Genomic DNA, 25,012 nt, shown 5'->3' with positions numbered 1-25,012 from the left:
TGTGTGTACCTGATTATGATTTGTACATACAATACAGCTGTGATTTTCAGTGTACAGATTTGCTAATTATCGAAAGTGAAGCAGCAGCAGCACACAGAAGAAGGGAGAAGCCCACCGGGGCCATCGCAAAATTTTGAAGCAACTTTGTACATATATGCAGCATAGTTGCAAAAATATCAACTCCCCAAATCAGTTTATGTTCACTTAGATTGGCTGTGGATGTAGCAATGGTAGCACCATGTTTCTCTACAGTCATACTGATGCACCCAAAACCACAATGACACACCTGCGTTTCTTCTGCTGCTCCAGTGATTGCCTGCTGCTGCTGTATTCTAGCCACATATACTGATCGGCAACGGCTACCCAGTTTCTGCTGCATTCACGCTGGTGATTTGGCTAATGTTTGCTATCTTTAACCTAAGTGCATTTTGGATTTTGTGTATACACACATACATAATATTCGGTACTTATATGTTAGTTGGGCGCTCACTATAGTTAGTACGCTCATACCCCAACTATCCATGTTGGCATGGAGTTGATTTTATATAGTGTGGCGAGAGCAGCGAGCCACCGAGCCCGAAGCGTGGCGAGGGGACGCAGAAAACTAAGCAAATAGCTTAGTGGGCGCCCAACTAACATATAAGTACCTAATATTCTAGTGTTTTTGACAAAAATGCACTTTGAATAACTAGACCATGAACAGAGCAAGAGCTCTTACATAAGGAACAATATAGTCCTTTACTTGCAAAGAATCAAGAACTTCCCAACCAGAGGCCACACATGTTTTTGATTGATGAAAGTCTCCAGAATGTCGATGCACTCTTCAGAGTGGGAGCTCTTAGCTGATTGTCTGGATCAAGGCATTCTGTTGACCACCAGCTAGGGAGGAACTCCCGCTCTGAAGATTACAAAAACATATTGGAGATTTTATGGACTTTAAATTAATTTGTTGCCTTTGGTGCTCGACTGTAATTGCACAGAACAGGAAGAAATGTAATCAATGATCCCTAAGTGAAAATGTGTTTCTACTCTGTTGCCAAACACAGGTCTCCCATATTGCATAACCTCTGCAGCAAATCAAAGCTACTGCACATGCCCATAACCAAACAAGAGCTGGTCAGAATCTGCCTACACCTACATACTGTACTTATATCTCTTTTGTACGAAGGCACTAAAAGAAAGTCCTAACCGAGCTCTATATACTGAAAGTCACCCATTGAGGCCAGATTGGATGAATTCATGGAACATAAAGGGGTACTGGAACACCACTAACATAAATATTTAACCTGTCACTAGTTACAGAATTAATTCCAGAGTGCTACAAAAAAGAAAACAAGTGTTGTGTCAAATGCACAAAAATATAATCAAGAAAGAATCAAGTAGTTACCAGTGAGCCTTACATCAGTACTGCAGAATATCTCAAATACAACAACTGACCGAATTCAATACTGAATGGGTTTTCTAGGGTGTGATCAAACCAAATGAACAGGATTCACTAAAACAAGTGAGGGGATGGGGGGGTGTTGGGGACTGCTCATGTGGACTTTGGCTGAGACTGCTAAATAAACTTAAAAGGCTTGTGATTGGATAATATATTGGTTGCAAGATAGAAAACAAGATTTGTAAAAAAAACAAAACAAAGGAAACATATCTCTCGTGGTCTCTCTTTGTTGAACCCCTTTGCCTACCCCATTAATGCTGCCAACCCAATAATGACCATGGAATAAATATTCAGTATCTAAATCAACTCCTAGGCCCTTATTCTGATCGGTGCGGCCAGATCATAAATATGCGGCCAGGACCGTGCAGGCGAATCCCCGCCTTCCATACGGATCGCCACCTCCGTCCGTACGCGGATATGTGGCGGTCCGCATGAAAGTGGATGGGGATACGCCTCCTCCATCTTGGGAGCAGCCCCTGCATTCGATGGTCGCCGAACATCGAATGCAGGGCCGCACGCTCCACCAGCGCCCGCCACCCTAGACCACACGGACTCTTGTCCGTATGAAATCATGTATGGGGGCGGGCAGCTGACATCCGGCGATGTCAGATGCCCGCCCCCTACACATGCGTCACGGCTTCATTACCATGCATACGCCCAGCGTTTGCATGGGAACGCCCATGAAAAGCGGGGCGTATGCATAGGGTAATGAGGCTAAGTAGCCCTTCACGCCCCTCTCCGCCCCCTGTGCGGCGTCTAAAGAATACGTACGGCAAAACCGCTTGCACATGCGCAGAGTGACCTCTGCACATGCGCAGTCGAAAACCATCGGCGGTACGACCGCATGCGGAAAAATCCGCACCGATCAGAATAAGGGCCCTAGTGAGGAAAGCGGATTGCACTGAAATTATTGGTCTGTGAAGTCTAATTATGTGTAGAATTTATCAAAACATTCTTGAGGTCAGAGAACCATTAGATATACTCTACTAAAGAGCATTAATATGATTTAAATCAAATAGGAAGGCTTCAATAATTGAAAATGATTATTATGGTTATGTAGGGATTGATTATTTTGGTAGTTGATTGAAACCATTCCTACCCTTTGCATAATAGGTACTGAAAGTGTGACAAATGAGTCACATTCTTATGCTACTTCTGTAGATCAATGCTTCTTCTACTCCATTTCACATCAAAGTGCCCACCACTCTTTTTTTGTTTGTTTGTTCCTATAATTTGAGAGTACAAACAAATTATACAAAGCCACCTGCGCTTATACAAGAACTGCAGCGGGGTAAAAGCAAATGGATAACCAAACCCAATGACAAATGGACACAAAAGAATAGCAATTCCACTGCGCTGTTCCAAGGATTGTGTTGAGATCCTTTCTAATGAGGAGAACTGGTGTTTCTAATCTCCAAATACAAAGGAAGAAATCCTGAGGAAGAACTACAAGTTTGAAACGCGTTGGTGCTTTTATTGGACTTTCTGACATTTCGGAACCCTCCACTATCTTGGTAACATCTTCAGGAGAAACCTTCCTTACGGCTCTACATTCCGTGTGCGGAGTTGGAGGGGGTGATTGATATGGGATTGTGTCCCGTTTCGGAGGAATTCTTTTATGGAATATTATGAATAAATTTGTTATCTTTTCTGGATGAACTGTCCTTTTGTTTTGAGTTCTGGAGTTGCAGAATAATAGATACCTTTGTATGAGACATACGGACCACCTTCTAGGTGAGTTTGTTTTTTATGGGAGTTGATACAGTGAAAACTATAAAAGATACCTTTATGGGAACGTTGTCAAGTATTTTTAGGTGAGCCCTGAATGGTTTTTCAACCTAGAAAACTGAAAAGAAATCTGTCTCCTAACATGAGAATTTCATCCTTTGTATTTGGAGATTAGGAACACCAGTTCTCCTCATTAGAAAGGATCTCAACACAATCCTGGGATCCACAATCCTTGTTCCTATAATTTTTTTCATGATACTAAAGATATTTTTTTTTTCCTTTGGGGGGGTTCTATCTCCTTCATTGCATTCCATATGAAGAAAACTGAAGCCGAGTTATGTAGAACTTGGTGTTCATTCTAGCACCGGCTATCTTTAAAAAACCATGCAGTTTCTCTTCCCTGCCTGGGGTGTCTCTCTCTGCTGTAGTGCACAGTGTGGTCTGTATATCAGCACTGATATGCAATCCAGACATGTGCTAGAAACACCACAGCAGACAGCGACACCCCAGGAAGGGAACAGGAACTGAATGGGTTTTCAGAGATGGCGGGTGCTAGAATGAACACTAAACTTAGTAGTTTTTGGTATATGGAATAATCTGGGGCAGGATAGAAAACACAACACTGTGTCCTCAATTTTTATTCCAAAGTATTCATGCCCTGCAAATATATATGTCCCTGATTTAGTTGTCCTGGGTGGCTTACCACCTAACGCAGGCCCAGGTACACACATAATTACAGTTAATGTTGGCTAGTAAGTTACTCTAACCAGCTAATTTAGTCAGGGATCAATATGACTTCCTCACTAAACCCAACAGTTAACTCTGTGCCAATCAAATGTGTGCAGCATTACATGTAGAAGGATAGTCATTATGGAATGCATGTCAAAAGTGGGCTGTGAAATTTTAAATTATACAGTACATAGGGATAAATGTAATAGGGTCCATCCCCCGAAAATCCCCTCTTCTCCCACTATCTCCATCAGCATTGGGGAAACCGAGATCACCTCCACCGACCAAACGCGCTGCCTCAGTGTCATCATTAACTCCTCCCTCTCTTTCACCCCCCACATTTGTGCTCTCTCACAGTCTTGCCGCTTTCACCTACGCAACATCTCGCGCATCAGACCATTCCTCTCCACTGACGCGACCAAAATTCTCATTCACTCTCTTGTCAACTCCCGCCTTGACTACTGCAACATCCTTCTCTCTGGGCTACTTCTTACCCGCCTCGCACCTTTCCAATCCATTTTTAACGCTCCTGTTAGGCTCATCTTCCTCTCCCGCCGCTCTACCTCTGCCTCCCCCTCTGTCTATCTCTTCACTGGCTCCCCATTCCGTTCCGAGTTCTCTTTAAACTCCTCACCACCACCTACAAGGCTCTTTCCTCCTCCACCGCTCCTTCCCTCTCTTCACTGATCTCTATCCACACTCCATCCCATCCTCTTCGCTCCGCCACTGACCGCCGACTGATCTCTCATCTAATCACCTTCTCCCACTCCCATGTCCAAGACTTCTCTCACGCTGCCCCCCTGCACTGGAACAACCTCCCGCCACCCATCAGGCTTTCTGATTCCCTTACCTCCTTCAAGCGCTCCCTCAAAACCCACTTTTTTCGACTAGCCTATCCCTCCTCCTAACCTCTTTTGATCCTCCTATCCTGCCTCCGTTCCCATCTGTTCCTACTTCGTCCGTCCACCCACCACCTTTTAGTATGTTCACTCTTATGAGTAGGGCCCTCCTTCCTCACCCTACCTCTTTACCTCACCTGTGCTCCTGTCCTGTTCTTCCCTTCCTCTACTTCATCTTCAGTCTCCTCGACAATTTGGACATGTACTTCAGAACTACTACTACTACGGTCCTAGCATTTTTCAAACAGCAATAATTTACAAGGCAAAACTACCTGGTAAATGATTGCTTTAAAAATATTCCCATTCTCTGACTATATCCTGGACCCTATTAAATTTACCCCATGCTATGCCATTGTTGCATTACCAAGCAGCAGTGGAGAACTGCATTCTGTGATTGGAGATCTCATCAATGTTACATTTAAACAGTTAAATAATACTAAATAATGAAAAATCTTCGTTTTAATTTGTATGGAATCATTTAATTAGGAAAAGGAGGAGTGTTAGAAGATCTGTGCTTAAGCTGCATTGTCGTTCCATGTGTCCAGGGCTTAAGCCATCTGTGTGTCCCTTTTTCAGTATATGGGGACTACTAGTAAATATGCTCCCTACAAAAAAGGTAACTCATCATAGATATGTTTTCATATATAGATATGTTTTTCCAGATGCCTATTCTCATTATCTGTTACTTATAAGAGCCCACCATTATCAACTTCAAGTAGACACCCAGTCAGATAGCTTCTTTCATATGGAGGGGAGTAGACAAAAACAATCCACAAACTAAACAACCTGATACAGAATCCCTGCTACTGAATAGGAAGTGAACCTTTAGTCAGTATAAAATATTGTCTAGACTATCACATGCCCAAGCAATAAAATAGAACAGAAACCTAAAATCTGCTTTATAGATCAGTGTAACCATAGGCCATTGCTGGACATTCCTTTCATGTGGTACTACATATATTGCATTTCCAGTAATCAGTCCAAGCTATAACAAGTAGATCTTGTTCTTACTATATAAAAAGTTAATTCTATTTTTGCCACATAAGACTTCATGCAACAACATATTTAAGGAATTAGTAAGACCTTCTTTGTGCAATTGGAATGTTCCATTTTTTTTCTTTTGACCAACCAGTTGTTAGGCATTTTATAATAAACAGTGCAAAAAGTATAAAAATGCATTATACAGTAAAAAAAATAAAAAAAAAGTAAAAAAATTGGACATTTTACTAGGTCTAAATAAGCCCACTTAAATTTCAGACACAGAAGTAGATTGCATTCACAAATTAAGGTTCAATGAAAATAATTTTCGTACAATTTTTTAAATTTCAACAGTTTAAATTTAAGAGTAATTCAATTTGAAGAACAAAATCACTTTATTTGCAAAAGGAAATTGCACGGTGAAAAATTTGAATGGAAGATTCTTGATGTAGATCTTGAAATAAGAATCCACGTTCAGTATAGTTTTGAGATCTGTGAGCTGGCTTTGCATCCTCTGCTCAGACCTGTTTGGAATATGAATTTGGTTTTCATACATAATATGGAAGACATTAAAGTCAGTTTTGTTGCGACTGCGTTAAATGAGTGATCAAATAAAACTGGTATTCTGTACTGCCACACAGAATAGTACAACTAATTAACAATTTTCAGTTTTAAACAGACCAAAGAATCAAAACAGATTTGTGAAGCTTCTCTTCATGTACATTTGAAAACATCAAAACTTTAATGAGATCCAATTAAACAAATTTACAATATAGGGAAGATTCTTCAAGCTACTTTAGATTTTCAGTTCCAGACCAAAACATGATTTGTGTATGTATGTTTTTTCAAATACATATGCAGCACATAAGATTATTGGATTTACAATATAGATTTTTTTTTGGTTATTTGATCTGTCTACTCATTATTATATGTATTATTGGCAATCGTCAGAAAACCTAACACTTTGTTACACGTAAAATCCCTGTTTCAGCAGTTTCTTATATGAGCAGCCATTTTAAACCTATGCAGTTACAAAAGGGGACTGACTACTCACTTAAACCTGAGTGATAGAAGTATTGTTAACTAGAAAATCTTAAAAAAAAAAATTCTGCAAGTCTAAAACATTTTAGGAACCTTTTAATGTGTTTACCGTCAAATCACACAAAAAAGCTAAACCAAAGGGCTATATAAAAGCAGCATGGCAATATTGTAAATGCCATCACATTAAGAGTGGCTAACATTCTGAACAATACAGTATACCTTGTAAGGAGGTCTTGTGCAGCAATTTTCAAAATTACCATTTTTCACAGTAACATTTTTCAAATGGATCAGAGGAGAAAGGTGAAGATTAGATTTAAAAATTGCTTTAAAAAGGGTAATTTTTACAATCAAAGCACTGCAACAGTGAGCTGTATTGGCAAATTGCCAGTGAAATGCACCGATGCATTTGCAGGTTCTGCATAAAATTAAAGGATTTCTGTTCTTTAAGTAAACACATCAGTTAATTAAGCAAAGGTAACTGCAAAGGTTATGGGAAGTTTAGGAGCAAAACATTTTGATCAGGTGTAACACATTTTGGATGCTCTGAGATAATTTAGAATGATATATATGTCCGATATGTGCATAAATTTAATCACTCTTCAAAAATAATCCAGGAAGTAAGTATCCATTCTAATAATTAGAGCAATATAATATAGAAAATCTGTAATCTCTAAGTGGTCAAGAATGTTTGCCAAGTTTCTGCCACCTCAATTAATGCAAGATTGTTTAGAGAAGATTTTCTCCACGTCCAGTATTGGTGGGCATTAGCAATGCATGTTTTCCAGGTCCCACAGGTGGCCTGATTCAGTTATATTTGCAACCATATCCTTGTATGCAGCGGTACTTTAAATATAATCTAATGTTGCAGCCACTAAAATGAGTACAGACATGCCCACTGACTGAGTTTCTAATCGGCCACAAATATGCACCCCCCAATTCAGAGAAACCATATGTTTGCTCTGAATATGAACTAGAACTAAGCTGGTGGGGGCAAACTGAACGGAGTTCAGAGATTCAGTCCCTGGTTGTGGCACTGCTATGAAATGTCTGACACACCTGTATTTTTACACAATGGCTGTCAATCACACTGCATCCAAATAGAGGGCAGTATTCAATGAGAAAAGTTCTCCGTGTTTTGTGGAGAATTTGTGCTTTGTTCGCCTTGGACGGAGCATTTTGCGCTCCAAAAGCAAGCAACCCTATTCAATGTGAAATATTCTCCGTCTTTCTAAGTGATTTTCGCCGTCTCTCTCCGTGTAGAAATTCTCCATCTTTTGATGGAGAGCTGGAAAGTGAACTTTTAAACTAAAAGGTTTTTTTTTTTTAATTTTGGTGTCAAAAAATCAGTTTTTTTTTTTCCTGTGAAGGGGCATGTTATTTTTATTCATGTGCTTATAATTTTTTTTTTTTACACAGTGCAGCCAGCAGGGGGCGACGGAGCACTCGAGCGGCTCATTAGATATTCATATTTTCACTGCACCCGATCGTTAATATGCACGATCGGGTGCAGTGAATACTGGGTCCCCCGCTGGCTATAGGGGGGGGCAGCCTGTGCTGCCTGGGTTCCGGAGAGCCCCCCTCCCCTCCACAGTCCTCTGGAGCAGCCAGGGAGACTTTAATCTCTCTGGCTGCTTCCGTGTCCCGGCTCCCTGAAAGCTCCCTGCCGCGGACACTCGTCCGCTGCAGGGGTTAAGACTCGCCGCGAGTGGCGGCGAGTCTTCAAAACATTGAATAGTGGGAGCAGGAGGCTCCGGAACATGGAGAGTGCATGGAGAGCGAAATAAAACGCTCTCCATGCACGGAGAACTTTCACATTGAATACTGCCCATAGTCTGTAGCGGGTTAACCAATTAGCTCCAATGTTTCAACAGTGGTTTTTTTCCCCCTGGGCTATGCAATGAGATTGCCCATTTATTTAAAAAAAAATATATATTCTCAAGACAACACACAGGTACAGTGAAACCAGAGTTTTTGGGCAATGTCACTCCATTTTTGATGGGAAATTGAGCTGCTTTTGGGTGATATGTCGCTACACAAGCCAGCTTATCTGGACTAATTGGACAGCCCTATATACAAGGCAATTAACCGCAATCAGTGATCGCAGGTAATTGGACCCCCCCCCCCCCCATTACTTACATCTAACCAGTTGCGACACGTGCATTACAGAAAAAACCTTTCCACTGCACAAGTAAATTTAATAAAGCTTCTATAATATGTAGAAACAGATTTGGTCTTTCTTTTCTTTAGTATGCAATAGAGCTGGGGTAGCCAACTCCAGTCCTCGAGAGCTACCAACAAGTTAATGTTTTCCAGATCTCCTCACAGAATCACAAGTGAGCTAATTAGCTCCACCTGTGGATCTTTTAAAATGTGTTAGTGAGTAATGAGTGCATCTGTGCAGCAGCTAGGTTGTCTGGAAAATGTTGACTGTTGGGAGCTCTCGATGACTAGAGTTGGCTACCACTGCAATAGAGAAATAATAGACATAATTTTTGTGCTATGGGCAAGATGTTTTTATAGACAAGAGCTTTTAATAAAAGTTATCCCATAAGGTCCAATTCTGAACCATGCCCGGAATCACAAGGGAATTACTTAGCACAACATGCATTCTTTTATTATGTCTCAGTCAATAATGAATACACCTGTGTTCCAGCAGGGAGATATAGAAAACATGCACTGTTTAGGCTTTCTTAAGGCAGGAAACATTGGCTTAAGTGGTGTACAGACGATGCGATCTTGGCTAAGCTAAGCCATGGGTGATTTTGACTAAGGAGGATTTAGCCATAGGCCAAATACACAGCTTAATCAGAATGACCTAAAACTGTCTATTTTGCCAGGCGGTAGCGTCACCTTGGGGCTGTGCATCGCTATCGCCCGGCAGGGGAAAAACCCTGTACACACGGTGCGATCCTAGCTAACTTGCTAGGGAATTTGAACCATCTAATCAAAATTGTATAGCACATCCACTGATGTAAAGTATAGACATTTTACTTCCAGGAATCTGAACAAGCTGCATAATTAGGAAATATGCTGCCTCTCCAAATGACTGTAGTACTTTTAAATTCAGCTATTTGCATGTCCTATTTTAGTAAATTCTATAATTTGTTTTTGCCACATAAGCTATCTGTTACACAATAATCACTTTAAAGGTTTGATGAAACCTGGGTAATTTCAGAAATCTTTGCAAAACCTTTGCTTTTGTACATTTTGAGATAGGAGGAGTCTTAACATTGCAAGTTTGACCTCCAACATCTTCAGTATTGCTCTGTATAGATAGATCTTTCTCAAGCAGCAGGATTCGTAAAAATTATAATTCATCCAGTCTGGCTATGGAAATAATAGTAATTTGAGTTATTTTTTTATCCCAAATAAAGCGCATCACCGGCCACACAGAGGTTATTGGTTATTATGGCAAGGAGTTTAAAAGCAGTCTAACCAATTTGTTGCTGCCACATGACCTTTAAAAGACATTAAGATCAGTTTCAAACTTGTTCATTGGCTTTTCAATAGAGGTTATCATTTAAAAGCAGATTTGATCACTCACATATGCAGTCTAGTCTTGAAATTGTGTTGTTGTTGTTTTTTTTTTTTTTGCAAGAATCACAAGTCAGAATTTTTGTTTCTTTTTCTGTTTTTAATAGTATACAACCATGTTTGGAAATGGGACAAGGTTGTTTGCAGTGGAATTTTTGTTTTTCATTTTTTGTGAATTTTTTTTTGTTTTTGCTAACAGTTTTATTGAAATTGTACATTGTACACAAGAAAACTGGAATACAATCACAGAAACATACTGCAGAGGCTTCTGGAGACCAAGCCAAACAATTTGGTAGGACATTTTTTCCCCTTCCCCAAAAAAAAAAAAAAAAAAAAAAGGAAATAGCAATTAAAAAAAAAAAATACAATAAACCTATATCTAGGAATGCAAAACATACATGACATCTTAAAATGTATGGTTATAAACACAAATTTTAAAACTACTAGACCACAAGTGTTTACATTTATATACAGCAAAATCCTATAGTGGAGACTTCAAAGTTAATTGTATATTAGCCAGAAAAAAAAGTTTTCTGCAAAAACTACTACAGGTTGCCCTCTAAACACTCCAAAACCCATCAAAATAAAATAAAACACTAGTACCCACCAATAACCTGGTAATGAGACATATCTAAATCAAGATATCTGGGATGTAAGCTAAAAACATTAGTGTCATAATCTAGAAGTCATTGCAAGACTTGTTAGGTATAAAGTATAGAAGGGACTTTCAGAAGTTCACATCTTGGAGTTTGGTTCCCAACTTGACTGGAGTGTAAGAAACCCCCTAATTAAAATATCCATCAATTAATCAGTTCATACTTGGTGGACAACAATGGAAATAAAAAAAGTTATTTACAGTATAGTGATGAGCCTACTACAAATTACAGAAAAACCAATACTGAATCCTGTGTGTGCCTATGTTTATATATATATTTAAATGTTGGTGTAGCCTTTCCTACTTCCATTGCTGCCCATAAGAATCCTGATAAAACTCTTGGTTGTCATTACTGTAACCATAGTTACCAGTATAATCACCACCTTGTTGCAAAGGCTGCTGGGCTATGGGTTGGGTCCCCCAATTCTGATTGTTGGTCTGGCGGCGCTTGGAGTCTGGTTGGTTGTACCCATCTGCCTTTCGTTTTCCACCAACATTCCCACCTCTACTTCCACGGTTGCCACGCGAGTTGCGGCCTCGTTGTGGTTGCTGGGAAGGTCCACCGCGTCCACCTCTGGATCCTCTAGGAGGGCCCATAGGAGACCCCCTTGGTACATAGTTGGAGCGCCCCCCACGTAAAGGAGGTGCGGATCTGCCTCTAGGTGGTGGAGGGCCACCTCTGCCACCTCTACCTCCTCGCCCTCGCACAGGGTACGCATCATCATACCCATAGTATGGATCGTCATAGCCACCTCGGTAGTCATGGTAATCGTATGCATAATAATCATCATAGTAATCTTCATAGCCATAATAATCTTGGGGATATGAATAGCCGCCTCTGCCTCCACGGCCCCTGCCTCTGCCTGAAGGAGGCATACGAGGAGGGGGATAATAGTAATAATCATCATACCTATGAATATAAACCAAGTATAAGCATATGCAAGAAGTTTTAAGAAGAATAGGAAAAACAAAAAGCACACATACAACATATACCAATGCAGTGGTTTAAATGAACAATAAAATATGTTAGCTTCTCCTACTGTGGATAAAGTTACCGCATGCATGGCCAAACAAAGGTATTTGTGCAATTTAGGAAGTACAAAACTGAAATAAAAAATATTGACAGTAGGGCACACTAGGCATATTTCACAGTGAATGTACTATTGTTACACAGCTAGACAGACAAATATCTAAATTATTTATATACACACACTTGTTAAAGATATTTTTCCACCCTAGTGTCCCTTATGGAACATTCAAAAAAGACTGTATATGAGAACAGAATAACATTTTTTAAACAGGATTTAATATTCACAAGCTTCAGGTAAGCACTAAAGGGAAATGACTAAATAAGCAAATGGGTTTTAGTTTTTTTCAGAGATAAAGTAGCAATCGGGTAATACAGTGCATGCGGAAAGTGTTCACAGCGCTTAATTTTTTCCACATTTTGCTATGTTAGTCATAATCCATAATGGAATAACTTAATTTTACCCCTTAAAATTCTACACACAGTACCCCATAATGATACCCCATTGCCATCATCATTCATGGGGGCGTACCCGACACTTACGGAGGTGCTGGACTACCCACAAGCTTTCTGCTAATGTGAATAGATGGCATGTGGATAGCATCTATTTATCCAGCATGAGCAGGCTGTTTCAGACAGCCTAGCATGAACACTAAGTGGTCTCTCACAAACCTGTATACCATGGGTCTTCAAAACTGTGACCCTCCAGATGTTGTGAAACTACAAATCCTAGCATGCCTTGCCACAGTTTTAACACTCCCTTATAGCAAAACTGTGGCAAGGCATGCTGGGATTTGTGGTTTCACAACATCTGGAGGGCCACAGTTTGAAGACCCATGCTGTATACACTACAGTAGAAACTATAGCTTAAGGCAGAGCCAGTCACGCCTTCCCTCCATGTACCATATAGTATGAAGACAAGTTCTGCTAATTGGTACTGAACATTTTGCGAGAGCTATAATGCCTTCCACACGTGTAATACTCCACTGACAATGTTTTGCCCTTTACCAGATTTCAGGAAGCTTAGTCTTTATATAGTAATAAAATGTTTATGTAAAAAGGCATGCAGCTTGTAAGGTTTTTTTGCTGGTATATAACTTGAATTTTAAGTTCTGTGTCTTTTTAGCAGATGGTAATAACTTTCAAAGTCTATTTGGGACATACTGTAATAGTTCAGAGCTTTGCTTTTTGTAGCTACACTGCTTAAGTGATTAAAACATGTTCTCTTTGGGCCTTTTTTACACCATATAAAAACATGCTGTCAACAAAACCACTGAAACTGAGCAAGATGATCCAGTTGACTGGGAGCAACACTAGAGATTAAAGGGAGCATGTATAGGGCAAGACAGCTAGAGACCAATCTACAACATCTAAGCATTACCTTAGTTCCTATGCATATGATGTCAGTAGGTACATTTCTTAGGCCCTCTACTATTCTAAGGCTTGGGCGTTAAGGCAAGTGATACAGTAGCAGCATGTCTCACAAACTAAATGATGTCTGTGGGGTGGCAATCCAGCAGCTGACAGAGTAGAACGAAGACAACAGAATTTTGTCACCAACAACGAATGGAACAGAACACAATAAGGGCCATTTATGAAACCCAGATAAAAAACTGCAGTGCAAATATTCTTGTGACTTGATTAAACTACTCTATATCTAATAAGTCATAATTTAAGACCTAAATTAAACTAAGGTTTTAAGAGAATAATAGAACATTTATGATAAATGAACTGGATGATTTCAATGTAGGACAATCTTCACAGTGATGCATTTTCAGGTTTCAGTTGGCATGAACAATGGGATGTAATGGGTTCCACGAGAAGGATCACACAAAGCAGAACTGCAAGGCCAGTTATATGTATTTCATAAATGACCAGTATTGTTACTATTTTAGTTTCATTTCTTTAAAGAATTTTTAAACAGGTTTGCTTGAAATGCCCAATATACTCACAAAGTGCCACGCGAAGCTTGCCGTGCTGCCTGGCGTTCCTTTCTTTTTTTATCTGGGGGTTTTGCCAGTACAATTTCAATGTCTTCCCCCTCCAGGTCTGTCCCATTCATTTCATCCATAGCCTTTCAAGTAATGTAGAACAATTAACAGGCATTACTATACAGAAGTCACAAGGGAAACCTATAGATTCTGTGTAAACCTATAGACTGAGTCAGCTGTTTTAGCTAAAAAATAAACTCTGAGTTACCCTTAGAGTACATCAGGTAGGACTTAAACTCCTGAATTATTAAAAGACTGTTCCATTACATTATGTCCCCATTGCAGTGTGTGGTGTATTAAGTTTGTCACTGTTCCCTATCCTGTAGGTCAATCTGTAAAGCCAGGGCCACTTTGTTGGATGCCAGATTTTTTTGGTACTTGTGTTGTTTCATGGCGCCGTGCTACTTCTGGGTGTACGCTCGCCACGAAATATGTCCAAAAAAGTAACTTAACTCCATGCCAACATGGATAGTTCATACCTCCACTATCCATGTTGGCATGGAGTTGATTTTAAATAGAGTGGCGAGCCCGCAGCGTGCGAGCGAGCCCCGCAAGGGGACTCAGACGCACGGCGCCATGAAACTATACAAGTACCATTTTTTTTTCCTTTCTATAAAATAACACCATTCCTCATAAAACATTAGGTTCTAAAATAACAAATACATTATAATTTTGTCATGTATCCAGAATGCAATACAATTTATAAAATTGTAGTAACATTAAAAATGAAAATAATTGCATCCATACATTTATGGAAAAATGAAGATGAAAATAAATACATGGAAGTAACAGTAGAAACAGAACCTCCAGAAAGCAAAGTCAAGTGGGTTTAAAAAGTGGCTTCTGCAATGGATTCTAATGCCCCCTTCTCTGAACTCACAACCTGGTGTTAACCAGTCATGTCATATCATGTTATCTTGCCACCCACTGTTAGTGTTCATGTGTGGAATTACTCTGGGGGCAGGGTTTAGTGGAATAAATGGTAGGGGTACATGTTTTGAATTACCACCAGGTAAGTGTATGGTGGAATTACTGGGGGCCCCCGGGGGGGGGGGTGTTGATGTGTGGAATTACTATGGACTTTTTTTTATTTATGTGGGCACCAATGAGTGTGGATTTTATTTTCCCCACAAATTTTAAAATCTTGTTGTTAAGTGTGCCATGAATTGATAAAGGTTGAAAACACTGCATTAAAAGGTTATGTCTTTCTCTGCAGGTTACCTTTGCCCCACCTGCAGTACAACATGGCTTTGCCCATTAGAGAAGGATTTTGCTTTTGGGATCCTTACTGAATAACCCCCTGACTGTCAAACATATTGTCATATTAGCAATCGAAAACTAAAATGTACACTATCAATGATAAAACAACATGTCGATATTTATATATTAATCCAGCTATTCTAAACTGGCAATTACCCTACAGTTTAAATATGCAACTAGCAAAGTTTGTAAGCCAACTTTCTCCACAATATCATTTACTTGCCAAAAGATATCTGGGCTCACCCTTACTGCAGAGTCTCTCTCTTCAAAGTGTACAAAAGCATAATCCTTCAGTTTCTTTACGCGTTCCAGCTTTCCAAAAACTGAAAATGCCTTCTCGAGAATCTCTTCAGTTACTGTAGCAGACAGATTCCTCACAAAAAGTACTTTAACCTAAATGCCAATTCAAAAATGAAGGAAGGGATTCTTACGTTAGTAGTACAAACTTTCAGAGAAAAATATTCATAAATGTTTAGCACTATCTTACATACTGCCCTACTGTTTGACCTAAAGCAGGGTTGACCTAAAGCAGTGGTTCCCAAACTGTGTGCCTAGGCACCCTGGGGTGCCTTGGGACACTTGCAGGGGTGCCTTGGATTGGTGGTCTAGGTGAAATTCATCATAGTTATGGGCAAAGCAATAGGCAAAACCAGAGTTAGTGGCCGCCAATCTTTAAATATATGGGCAAAAAAAAAAAGCAAATCTGGTTCCTCACTACATAATTTATCCGAAGGATGACATATAAACACAATTTACTTAATTTAATATTTTTTCTAAATTTTTCAACAAGAAACTTTTGACCTAGGGGTGTCATGAAAAATATTCTGATATTCTAGGGCGCCGTGGTTCAAAAAGGTTTGGGAACCACTAACCTAAAGCATTACAGTTAAGCCTATCCCCCGGCCAATAGAAGTCCAGGGGACAGGCTTAATGGTGTAATGCTTAACGACAATTCCTGGTCTCCAAGCTATCAGCATTGGCAGTCCCCAGGGAATTCAGACATCACATAACCTGGAAATCTTCCAGGGTGGTCAGCACTGGCAGTGCAACTGGTGCAAGATTTCTGCCGCAAAAGAGACAGCCACTAGAGGTGCAAGAGTACTTCTAACGTGTCTTCTCTGTGTCTGTGGCCATTTTTGAAGGGGTCTCTGTAATGCTTCACTTATCTAGGATTCTGAGGAAGCCACTGGCGGAAAATAGACGTGGGGAAACGAGTTGATCCCGAGCATATTTTTATTTACACTCCGTCTTCACCCTGCTGCCTGGGTTGCTGGACTTCAGAAAAGGCTACATAATTGGAAGCACCAGTAGCCAGGAGCCCTGCCCGTGGATGCTGCATACAGGAAAGGAGGTCTGGAATCTCATATGTGGAGCTCCACGGAATAAGTACTACCTTTTATTATCTTGATCCTGCATCTGACTTTAACTATATAATGCCTGACTAACATCAGTTCTACAGAGTAACATCGCCTTGGCTTTACTAATCGGAGGATAATAACATTATTAAATAAAGAATGCTGTGATACAAAATTACCATGCCACACTAACCACTCATTTTTTATAACTATTCAGATTTAATAATATTAAAGTAATCAGACTAATGCTTAACATTAACTTCTATTTTTTATTTTAAATGTAATCGTTCACTCAGTGTACTCTGTATGTATTAATGTTTAGTCTAACTACATATATTCAGATGTAACAGGAATAAATCAACTGTAAAAAAAAAATTAAAGCATGGTTGATCAAGGTTTCTAAAACAGGATTTAAAAAAAAAAAACTGGTTTAAAACAATATTTTTTTTCTTGAAAAAAACATTCTAGTCTGGCAGTAAGTTTTTGTTGGTATGGTTAGCTCTAGTACGGTAGTGTCAAAGAATGCCACTGCATACTTTAGTGCAAGTCCACTAATCAACCTTAGGCCAATACTCAGTTAGCCGCAGTAAATTACATTTAAAAAAAATCAAAAACTATTAATACAAATGAAATAATATTTGAATAAAGCAATTGCTCACCTTTGCCATTATCTCAGGGTCTGGCTCCTCCACTGGATCTGCCCACTCTACAGTTACCACATTGCCCCAAACCTTCACCTTGCCACTCATTAATCTACGTCTGGCTTGGGCTGCAGTTTTGTGGTCTTCATACTCCAGGAAGCAAAAGCCACGGTTCTTTTTCTTGTCATCAGGTTGATGATAGAGAATTACATCCACTAAGCCCTCTGAATGTTACAGAAAAAATATTAAATTGGCATTAGGAAAATGTGGTAATATACAGTAGTTAGGGCAGTACACACACGCAGAACTGAAAAAAAACTGACAGGTCAAGGTTTCCAATCAGGTTCCCTTCTCCAAGCATATACATTGCTGAAGATACAGTGCCTGACTAACCAGTTGAATATTAGTACCTGTAACTTTACTAAACTCCTCCAGAATATTTTCCTTAGTTTTATTTTTGGGGATGGATCCGACAAAAAGCCTGTTGTTTGCCACTGAAATGCATACTCCAATGTGTTTGCCAGATCGGATTTCATAGTTGTCACACTAAAAAGCACCAAAATAAATGATATTAAAAGGCCTGTACATTGAGGAAAGTCTACTTCAAATACAATATGAATAATGTAAAAGCTACTAATATTCAAAAGCTTATCAGAACTGAAGGTAGTTCATTTTTTATACAGAGAGCCAGCCTGTTCATATTTGTGCTAGCATTGACCATACATTAAAGCTAGTCAGACAGAGTATTACAGAAGTGTGTAGACCAGGGGTGGCCAAACCGGTCCTTAAGATCTATCTACTGTTAATGTTTTTCAGGCAACCTGTGGATCTATAGTAGGAATGAATGCGGCATGTTTGGAAATGTGACAGTTAGGCTTGGGTTCACACATTGGGCCAGATTCTCTAAGCTTCAAAAGTGATAACATGGAGAGTGGTAAACAGCCAGCCAATCAGCTCCTACCTGCCATGGCACAGACTGTGTTTGAAAAATGTCAGGCATGAGCTCATTGGCTGGCTGTTTATCAATCTCCATTTTATCACTTTTGAAGCTTAGAGAACCTGGCCCCCAGTGTTTTAGCAGGATGTGGTTTTTGACAGTAAAAATTTGTTGGGTTCCCCCATATTTTTAGAATTAGCACCAGGCTCTTGGAGCCAGCCCTGGTGCGCAAAATACGGGGGACAAAAAAAAGTGGTGGTCCACCATATTTTATGGACCAGCACCAGGCTCCACTAACATGGGGTTTAATGCCATAGCCAGAAGACACACTTGATTAGGTCCCACAGCCAAAGCAGTACTCACCCTAAATTAGTCAGCCCAGGCTGGGAGTTCTAGGGGAGGTAGGGTCCCGCTACTCCAGGACACCCCATGCCTGGGGCTAAAGCTCAGGGCCTTTAAGCTCTTTTGCATGGCTGTCGCCTCCCCAGGACTTCGGATTCTCCAGAAGCACTTCTCAGTTCTTCCTCCAACGTCAGACTGCCTGCCCAGTCTTGCACTGGCTAATATAGCCAGCTCAAGGGGGCTAGGCGAACAGCAATTGGCTGAGCGCATCCATTTAGAAATGGAATAAAGAAAGTTGATGCTGTCTCCCCCTGGACCACCACCTTGATGAGGTACCCGGACTACTGCCACAACCGTTGGGGACCCAGACTACTGCCCAATGGCCGCAGATGGGGGACCCAGACTACCGTTGCGGGACATGCAGCCGATGGCTCAATGTGTTATGTTCAATGCAACGTAACACATTGAGATATAGTTGTTCAGCTAGGCGACTTTGAAAACGTGGACAATTAGTAAATTGTCTCGAGAATCTGTTTGTCGACCCTTGGTGTATGTACACTATGACCACTCCACCAAGCTTTGTTATATCCACCCTATAGTTTCGTAAAAACTTTATTAAACCCAAACTATTTCTCTTTTGCAATAAACATTGGTGCCTACAATAGTGCTCTTCATGATACCACTTTTCTTCCTGTGTTTCAGTTGAGTCTAAAAACTGGCTTGCCAAAGGGTCACGATCACTATTTGTGAGTCAAGGGCCTCCAAACTCACTGAGATGTTAAAAAACACAACTTGGAAATAGCATGGCTTTCCATGCAAAAGTTTCATATTGACTGCTCCCCAGTCAAAAAGAAAAAAAAAGTCTAATGACAGATCGCCGGCGTTTTACTCTCTATTTGTAAATGCAAAAACATAACAAGCACTCACCAATTTAACAGCCTCCTGAGCTGCCTCTTTGTAGCAGAAGGTTATGAAGGCATAACCCCTATTTTGTCCAGAGAGAGGATCCATCATAAGACGAAGATCCCAGATGGGGCCTGCTTTTTCAAAAAGAGGTACCAACTCATCCTCATACAAGTCTCTAGGTATCTTGCCAACAAAAACCTGTTTAAAACATAAAGGCATAAACTTAGAAAACATTTTTAAATGGGTTGGGGGGGGGGGGGTTGCTACATTTAAAACAAAAATAAATACTAGATTCTTATTATGCCAATAACTTAGGCCCTGGTATACAGTAATTTCCTTTGGTTAATTTAAGCTATATCAGGAGAAAGAAAGTCCAGAATAAAGTGTCCCCAGTGTGAAAGTGCAACAAAGTGATATTCTTCATGGCTATATAAACACAAACCTCTGTGCCGATGCCAGGCTGTGCGCAGGAGGATACGGACTCTGGAGGAGGCCCACCATATTTTCTTTGACCTGAAGTTACATCCAAGCTGTATCCAGTTCTTTCTAATAATGCCTGAAAGGAAAACACTTTACATGTAATGTCAAAGTATCGAAGTATAATTAAAAAGACAAAACAAAACTAGAGAGATATTTGGTAGTTCTTGCAGTATAGTAGTATGTAAAAGGAATTGACCGCATTAAAGTCTCATGGCCCACTTAAAAAAACAATTAATTCAGAGGTTCCCAAACGCGGTCCTCAATGCACCCCAACGGTCCAGGTTTTAGGTATATCCATGGCTCAGCACAGATGGTTAAATTAGACTGACTGAGTTACTAATTAAATCACCTGTGGCCAAGCATGGATATACTTAATACCTGGACCGTTGGGGTGCCTTGAGGACCGCGTTTGGGAACCTATGAATTAGTAAAATTAAATGCCCACTCTGTATGTATTATATTTCATTCTCTCCATACTGTACATACTCACAAAGTTACCAAGTGTTAGAAAGGTGTACCTAACAAAGTAGAAAAAGACCCCTGAAATCTGAGGCATGGAGCCAAAGGGGCACTGAACACATTCCTTTGAAAATTTGACCAAGACGACCCAATAGCATTATGCAAGTTGCCGCAGATTTGACAGATGTAGTTTCACTCGCTGCCACCTGTTGGCAGCGAGTGAAACTATATCTCTTTCACACATGCACAAGCACATAGGCAATCACATGGTAGCAGACTAGCTTTCGAAGCATTTGCTTCCAACAGGCTTACTAGTGTTTCTTTAAAGTACTTCATGACAGACACTACTCTAGGTTATTAATCCAATTGTCAAGACAAAGCCAGGCAGTTCAAAAATGGACCACTAATCCGGTCTTTGAGTGCCCCTCCTTATACACTTCCCTGGAATAAATAACTAGAGTGCAATCTATAGGCTGCCACAGAGTACTATGAAGAAGCTCAATTATTGGTGAGTAATTTGACATTTTCATCTTCACTCCTCTATGGCAGCATTTACTATGGAAAGCTTCCAAGCAGAATGTAGGGAAGGCTATACATAATATTGAAGATTTAAGGATATGTGCTTATGCAAGTACAGTTAAGTAGTGTTCATTCTAGCACCCGCTATCTTTGAAAACTCACGCAGTTCCTCCTCCCTGCCTGGGGTGTCGCTGTCTGCTGTAGTGCTTCTAGCACAGTGTGGTCTGTATATCAGCACTGATATGCAAACCAGACCTGTGTTAGAAACACCACAACAGACAGCGACACCCCAGGCAGGGAAGAGGAACTGCGTGCGTTTTCAAAGATAGCGGGTTCTAGAATGAACACTATTAAGTATATTTTATTGCTACTTGTAAAACCTCAACTTCAAATGTGGACATCCAAAACAACTAGTGCAAAACAATATGTAAATGTATGTAATGAGGGCCCTGCAGTCACTATGCGGATATCCTTTGTAAACCACTAGGGTGGCACTGCCCACGTTGAATGTACCTTAATAATTTAAGGGATTTTACAGCTCTCCTTACAGATGAAGGCAATAAGCTCTCTGATCCCTATGGAGATGGTCTGTTTAATTGGTCTATGACCTTTACTTATTCCTGCTGGAAGAATAACCAGGTGTTCTGTCTTTCAGACATCCCTGAGTCTGAAATGTTTACACCATATATGGAATACATTTATAGGGGCTGTTATAGTGGAACTCTCTCAAGCTAACAGGTGGGAGCAGAGGTAAGTTGATTACGTGTTCAGTGATCCTGTACCCAATGAATGAGTCAGACACTAAAGAAACAGGTATTGCTACAAGTTACTACAGTATATTGAGAGGCTTCACATCATACTTTATAGTAGAATTTCCCAAACTCTGACAACACATTCTGCCAATACATTCCAGGATTTAATGCTTCACTACAGGTGACTTAAGAATGACATCAGTCTATTTAATTTACCCATATGGACTAGAGCAGTGATTCTCAACCTCGGTCCTAAGCACCCCCCAACAGTACACATTTTCCAGGTCACCGGCAGGTTCACAGGTGCGCTCATTATTCACCGACACATTTTAAAAGATCCACAGGTGGGGCTAATTACTTCACTTGTGATTTTGTGTGGAGACCTGGAAAACGTGAACTGTTGGGGGGTCCTGAGGACAGAGGTTGAGAACCACTGGACTAGAGCATGGATGTATTTAAATCTTAAACTGCAATGTCATATTTTGGGAAACTATACTTAATAAAATTTGCAGAAGTCCCCAAAAGATTCGCTTTTGGGGACTTTGCAGGAACAGCCCAGCCACTCAAGAGGGGTTCAGGCTATTGACTACCTACCTTAGAGCACATAAAGCGACCTAGGTTAATCATTTCTGCTTATCCAGCATGCCACAAAGAAAAGAGGACAGATAGCACCCACAGACCTAATGCCCAACAATAGTGGACAAATGCGGTCTACCAGTATGTTGGGAGAGGCTGCCCAGCTCTGTGTTTCCCACCAGCTGCTTCTAATGTTCTCTTTTCCCACTGGCCAGGACTATGTATTTTTGACTGGTCTCTTCTCAACTGATGATTACGCTCGGCGGCGTCTGACAAAATGCACAGTGAGTGGAGAAATTATGTAATGAGTAGTGATTTACTTGCTGCAGCTACTTGTGATTGGCTTACTGTTCACAAGTAGAGATTGACTTGTGAATGGCACCAAATGTAAATGGATGCTGTCTATGTATTACAGTTAGTGGCAGATGAAAAAGTGCGGAAAGAATACTGGCAACATACAGATGTGTCCACATAAACCTTGCCTCCTTTCACGTTAAACAGCCCTTCTAGACATTGGAGAATGGTGGGGTTTATTTGCGGCTTTCCTTTAAACAGCATTTTGTTTGCAAAGAGAAGGAAATAGGACATGCAAGAGCTTCTGATTAAAATGACATGCGGCATTTTTTCATTCTGTATGTGACTGCATCTGTATACAAAAAAACCTTACACTGTTTTCCAGGAAAACACTAATGTTCCATTTCTTATGCAGATGCAGTGGCAGTCACACACGTTCATTTGGCAAATAAGATTCTATTCAAAAATGAAAAAGGAAAAACTAAAAATAAGGACATCCATCGCTACAGTCACACAGAGCTCAAGCATTGTGTATAGCACAACATGTACCACAGAGCAGCGGTTCTCAAACTGTGGGTCCTGACCCCAAAGTGGGTCGTGACTCCATTTTGCTGACTATCACACTGATTAATTACTCAGTCAGTGATCCAATCAGTTTGAAAAATTACATTGAATTGGCTGTTACTTCAGACCCCTCACATCATTTTGTGCCACCACAATGCTGCCATGCATGTGCCATCTGCTGACCACATGTGTGTGGTAACCTTCTGGTAACTTGCTGGGGTCCTTTAGTAATTATTATTGTCTGATGGGATCCACGAGCAAAATAGTTTGAGGAACCCTAACAGAGGACAGATGCAAGTAGAAACATTTATATAGTAAATGTAGCCCCTAAACACACAACCATCATAATCACCTATCCTTCCTAAAAGGACTGTTTTTTAACATTGTGTAGGTCCTAAGTATAGTGCCAATGCTTTTGTACAGCACTTAATATTAGAAGTTGTATAAAATATAATAAAGATAAAAAAATTTGCGTAGGCTGGACCACATTTGCCCTAATGGCTGTCACCATAAAACTGCAGATGTTACTGATTGTACTGGCTGTATTAGAGCTGCAGTGAGTTTTATATTCATACAACTGATTGAATTTCACAGTCTTTGACCATCTGCTATTCACAGGGGAACTTATCCTGTGACAATTTTAGGTCGCTGTAATGCCCAGACAATCACAGCATGTAGCAGTGCTGCCAACTGTAACGCAGCATGTAACTACAGTATGTTGATGAACCATTGACAAGGAATCTTCTGCATGCCATTCACATTCAGTGGGGCTATTCAATTGTTTTTTGGGGCACCCAAAGTAATGGAAGCCAGTTGGAGAAATGCAATTGTTGCTCCAACCAGGCTATTACCTCTGGCATGCCCAAAAGCACCAGGTCTAGCCACAAAAAGTACTGTCTGAAATAAAAGGTCCTGTTTGGGTGCCCAAATTCTGCATGTCTACTCTCATCTAGGGAAATTTTGGTGCCTGCTCCATTAGCGCCCAAACAGCAGAACAAGTGAATTGCTGCCAGTGGGTACCATCTAGTGTTGTAAGCCGCCGCAACAACAACAACAGAATCGCTGCCAATGAGTTTTTACAATAAACCAGAAATAACTAAACAGGCAAACACCAAACACAAATGAAAAAGTGTGCACTATACTAACAATTACCTTTATCTTGCCTTCATCTGGAGCCTTGACACTTTCCTGGGTCTTGTTTCCCGGCTTTTCCCTCTGCCTGTAAGTTTTCATGATGCCAGTATGAACGAGCTTTAGTTCTGAAAAAGTAACAAGAAGATGACTAACTGGCTGTAACACGGTCACTGTCCCATTCACTCAACCATAATATGTAACTCTCATGCACACATATATAATGCTCATTATTTATGCAACCAATCCAACCACCTATCCTTAGGAAAAAAAGAAGTACATTAATATTTTATTAGTTCCAATATATGACATGTCATTTATAGCCTACAGGGACAGAGAGCACTGTATCACAGTTTCATAAGAAACCTTTCTGATCCGCTCAAAGTAAAAAAAAAAAAAGCAGGCAATGAAACGGATCAAGAAAAAAAAAAAAACAGACTTTGGGCATATGTATTAAAAATTGCAGAACTTGACCCAGAGATGGAACTTCCAGAGATAACCAAATGGACAACTCAAATCCCCTCCCTCTCCCCCGAGACCCTCATGAAAACTTTCAATATTAATTTAAAACTTATCCCAGCAAGCTCTTACCAAGAAATGGCATACAAAATGCTCCACAGAGCATACTTATCACCTAAACAACGACATTTAATGGGTATCGCTGAAGGGACAAAATGCCCCAAATGTTCCACAGACGATGCAAACATTTTACACTGCTTCTGGGACTGTCTTTATATACAGCTATTTTGGAAAGACCTCTGTCATTATAGCGC

At 40.3% G+C, this 25,012-nt stretch overlaps 1 protein-coding gene across 1 annotated transcript in view; it reads right to left on the bottom strand.

The window, feature by feature from the left end:
• Positions 1-3,646: 3,646 nt before the first annotated feature.
• HNRNPR (heterogeneous nuclear ribonucleoprotein R) overlaps positions 3,647-25,012 on the bottom strand; it is a 51,586-nt gene continuing 30,220 nt past the window's right edge. The window contains exons 2-9 of the mRNA XM_083173473.1: positions 24,261-24,367; positions 19,907-20,020; positions 19,486-19,662; positions 17,690-17,825; positions 17,298-17,503; positions 15,527-15,676; positions 13,985-14,106; positions 3,647-11,915 (exon numbers count right to left, since the gene is read on the bottom strand). Coding sequence (XP_083029599.1) covers positions 11,306-11,915; positions 13,985-14,106; positions 15,527-15,676; positions 17,298-17,503; positions 17,690-17,825; positions 19,486-19,662; positions 19,907-20,020; positions 24,261-24,341 — 1,596 coding nt within the window. The 5' untranslated portion in view covers positions 24,342-24,367 and the 3' untranslated portion in view covers positions 3,647-11,305. The remainder of the gene's footprint in view (positions 11,916-13,984; positions 14,107-15,526; positions 15,677-17,297; positions 17,504-17,689; positions 17,826-19,485; positions 19,663-19,906; positions 20,021-24,260; positions 24,368-25,012) is intronic.

The sequence above is a fragment of the Crinia signifera genome, chromosome 2 (genome assembly GCF_055691185.1).
Source record: "Crinia signifera chromosome 2, ASM5569118v1, whole genome shotgun sequence".
Lineage (NCBI taxonomy): Eukaryota > Metazoa > Chordata > Amphibia > Anura > Myobatrachidae > Crinia > Crinia signifera.
The sequence above is the reverse complement of the archived record's forward strand: the minus strand, read 5'-3'. Positions and strand labels throughout refer to the sequence as shown.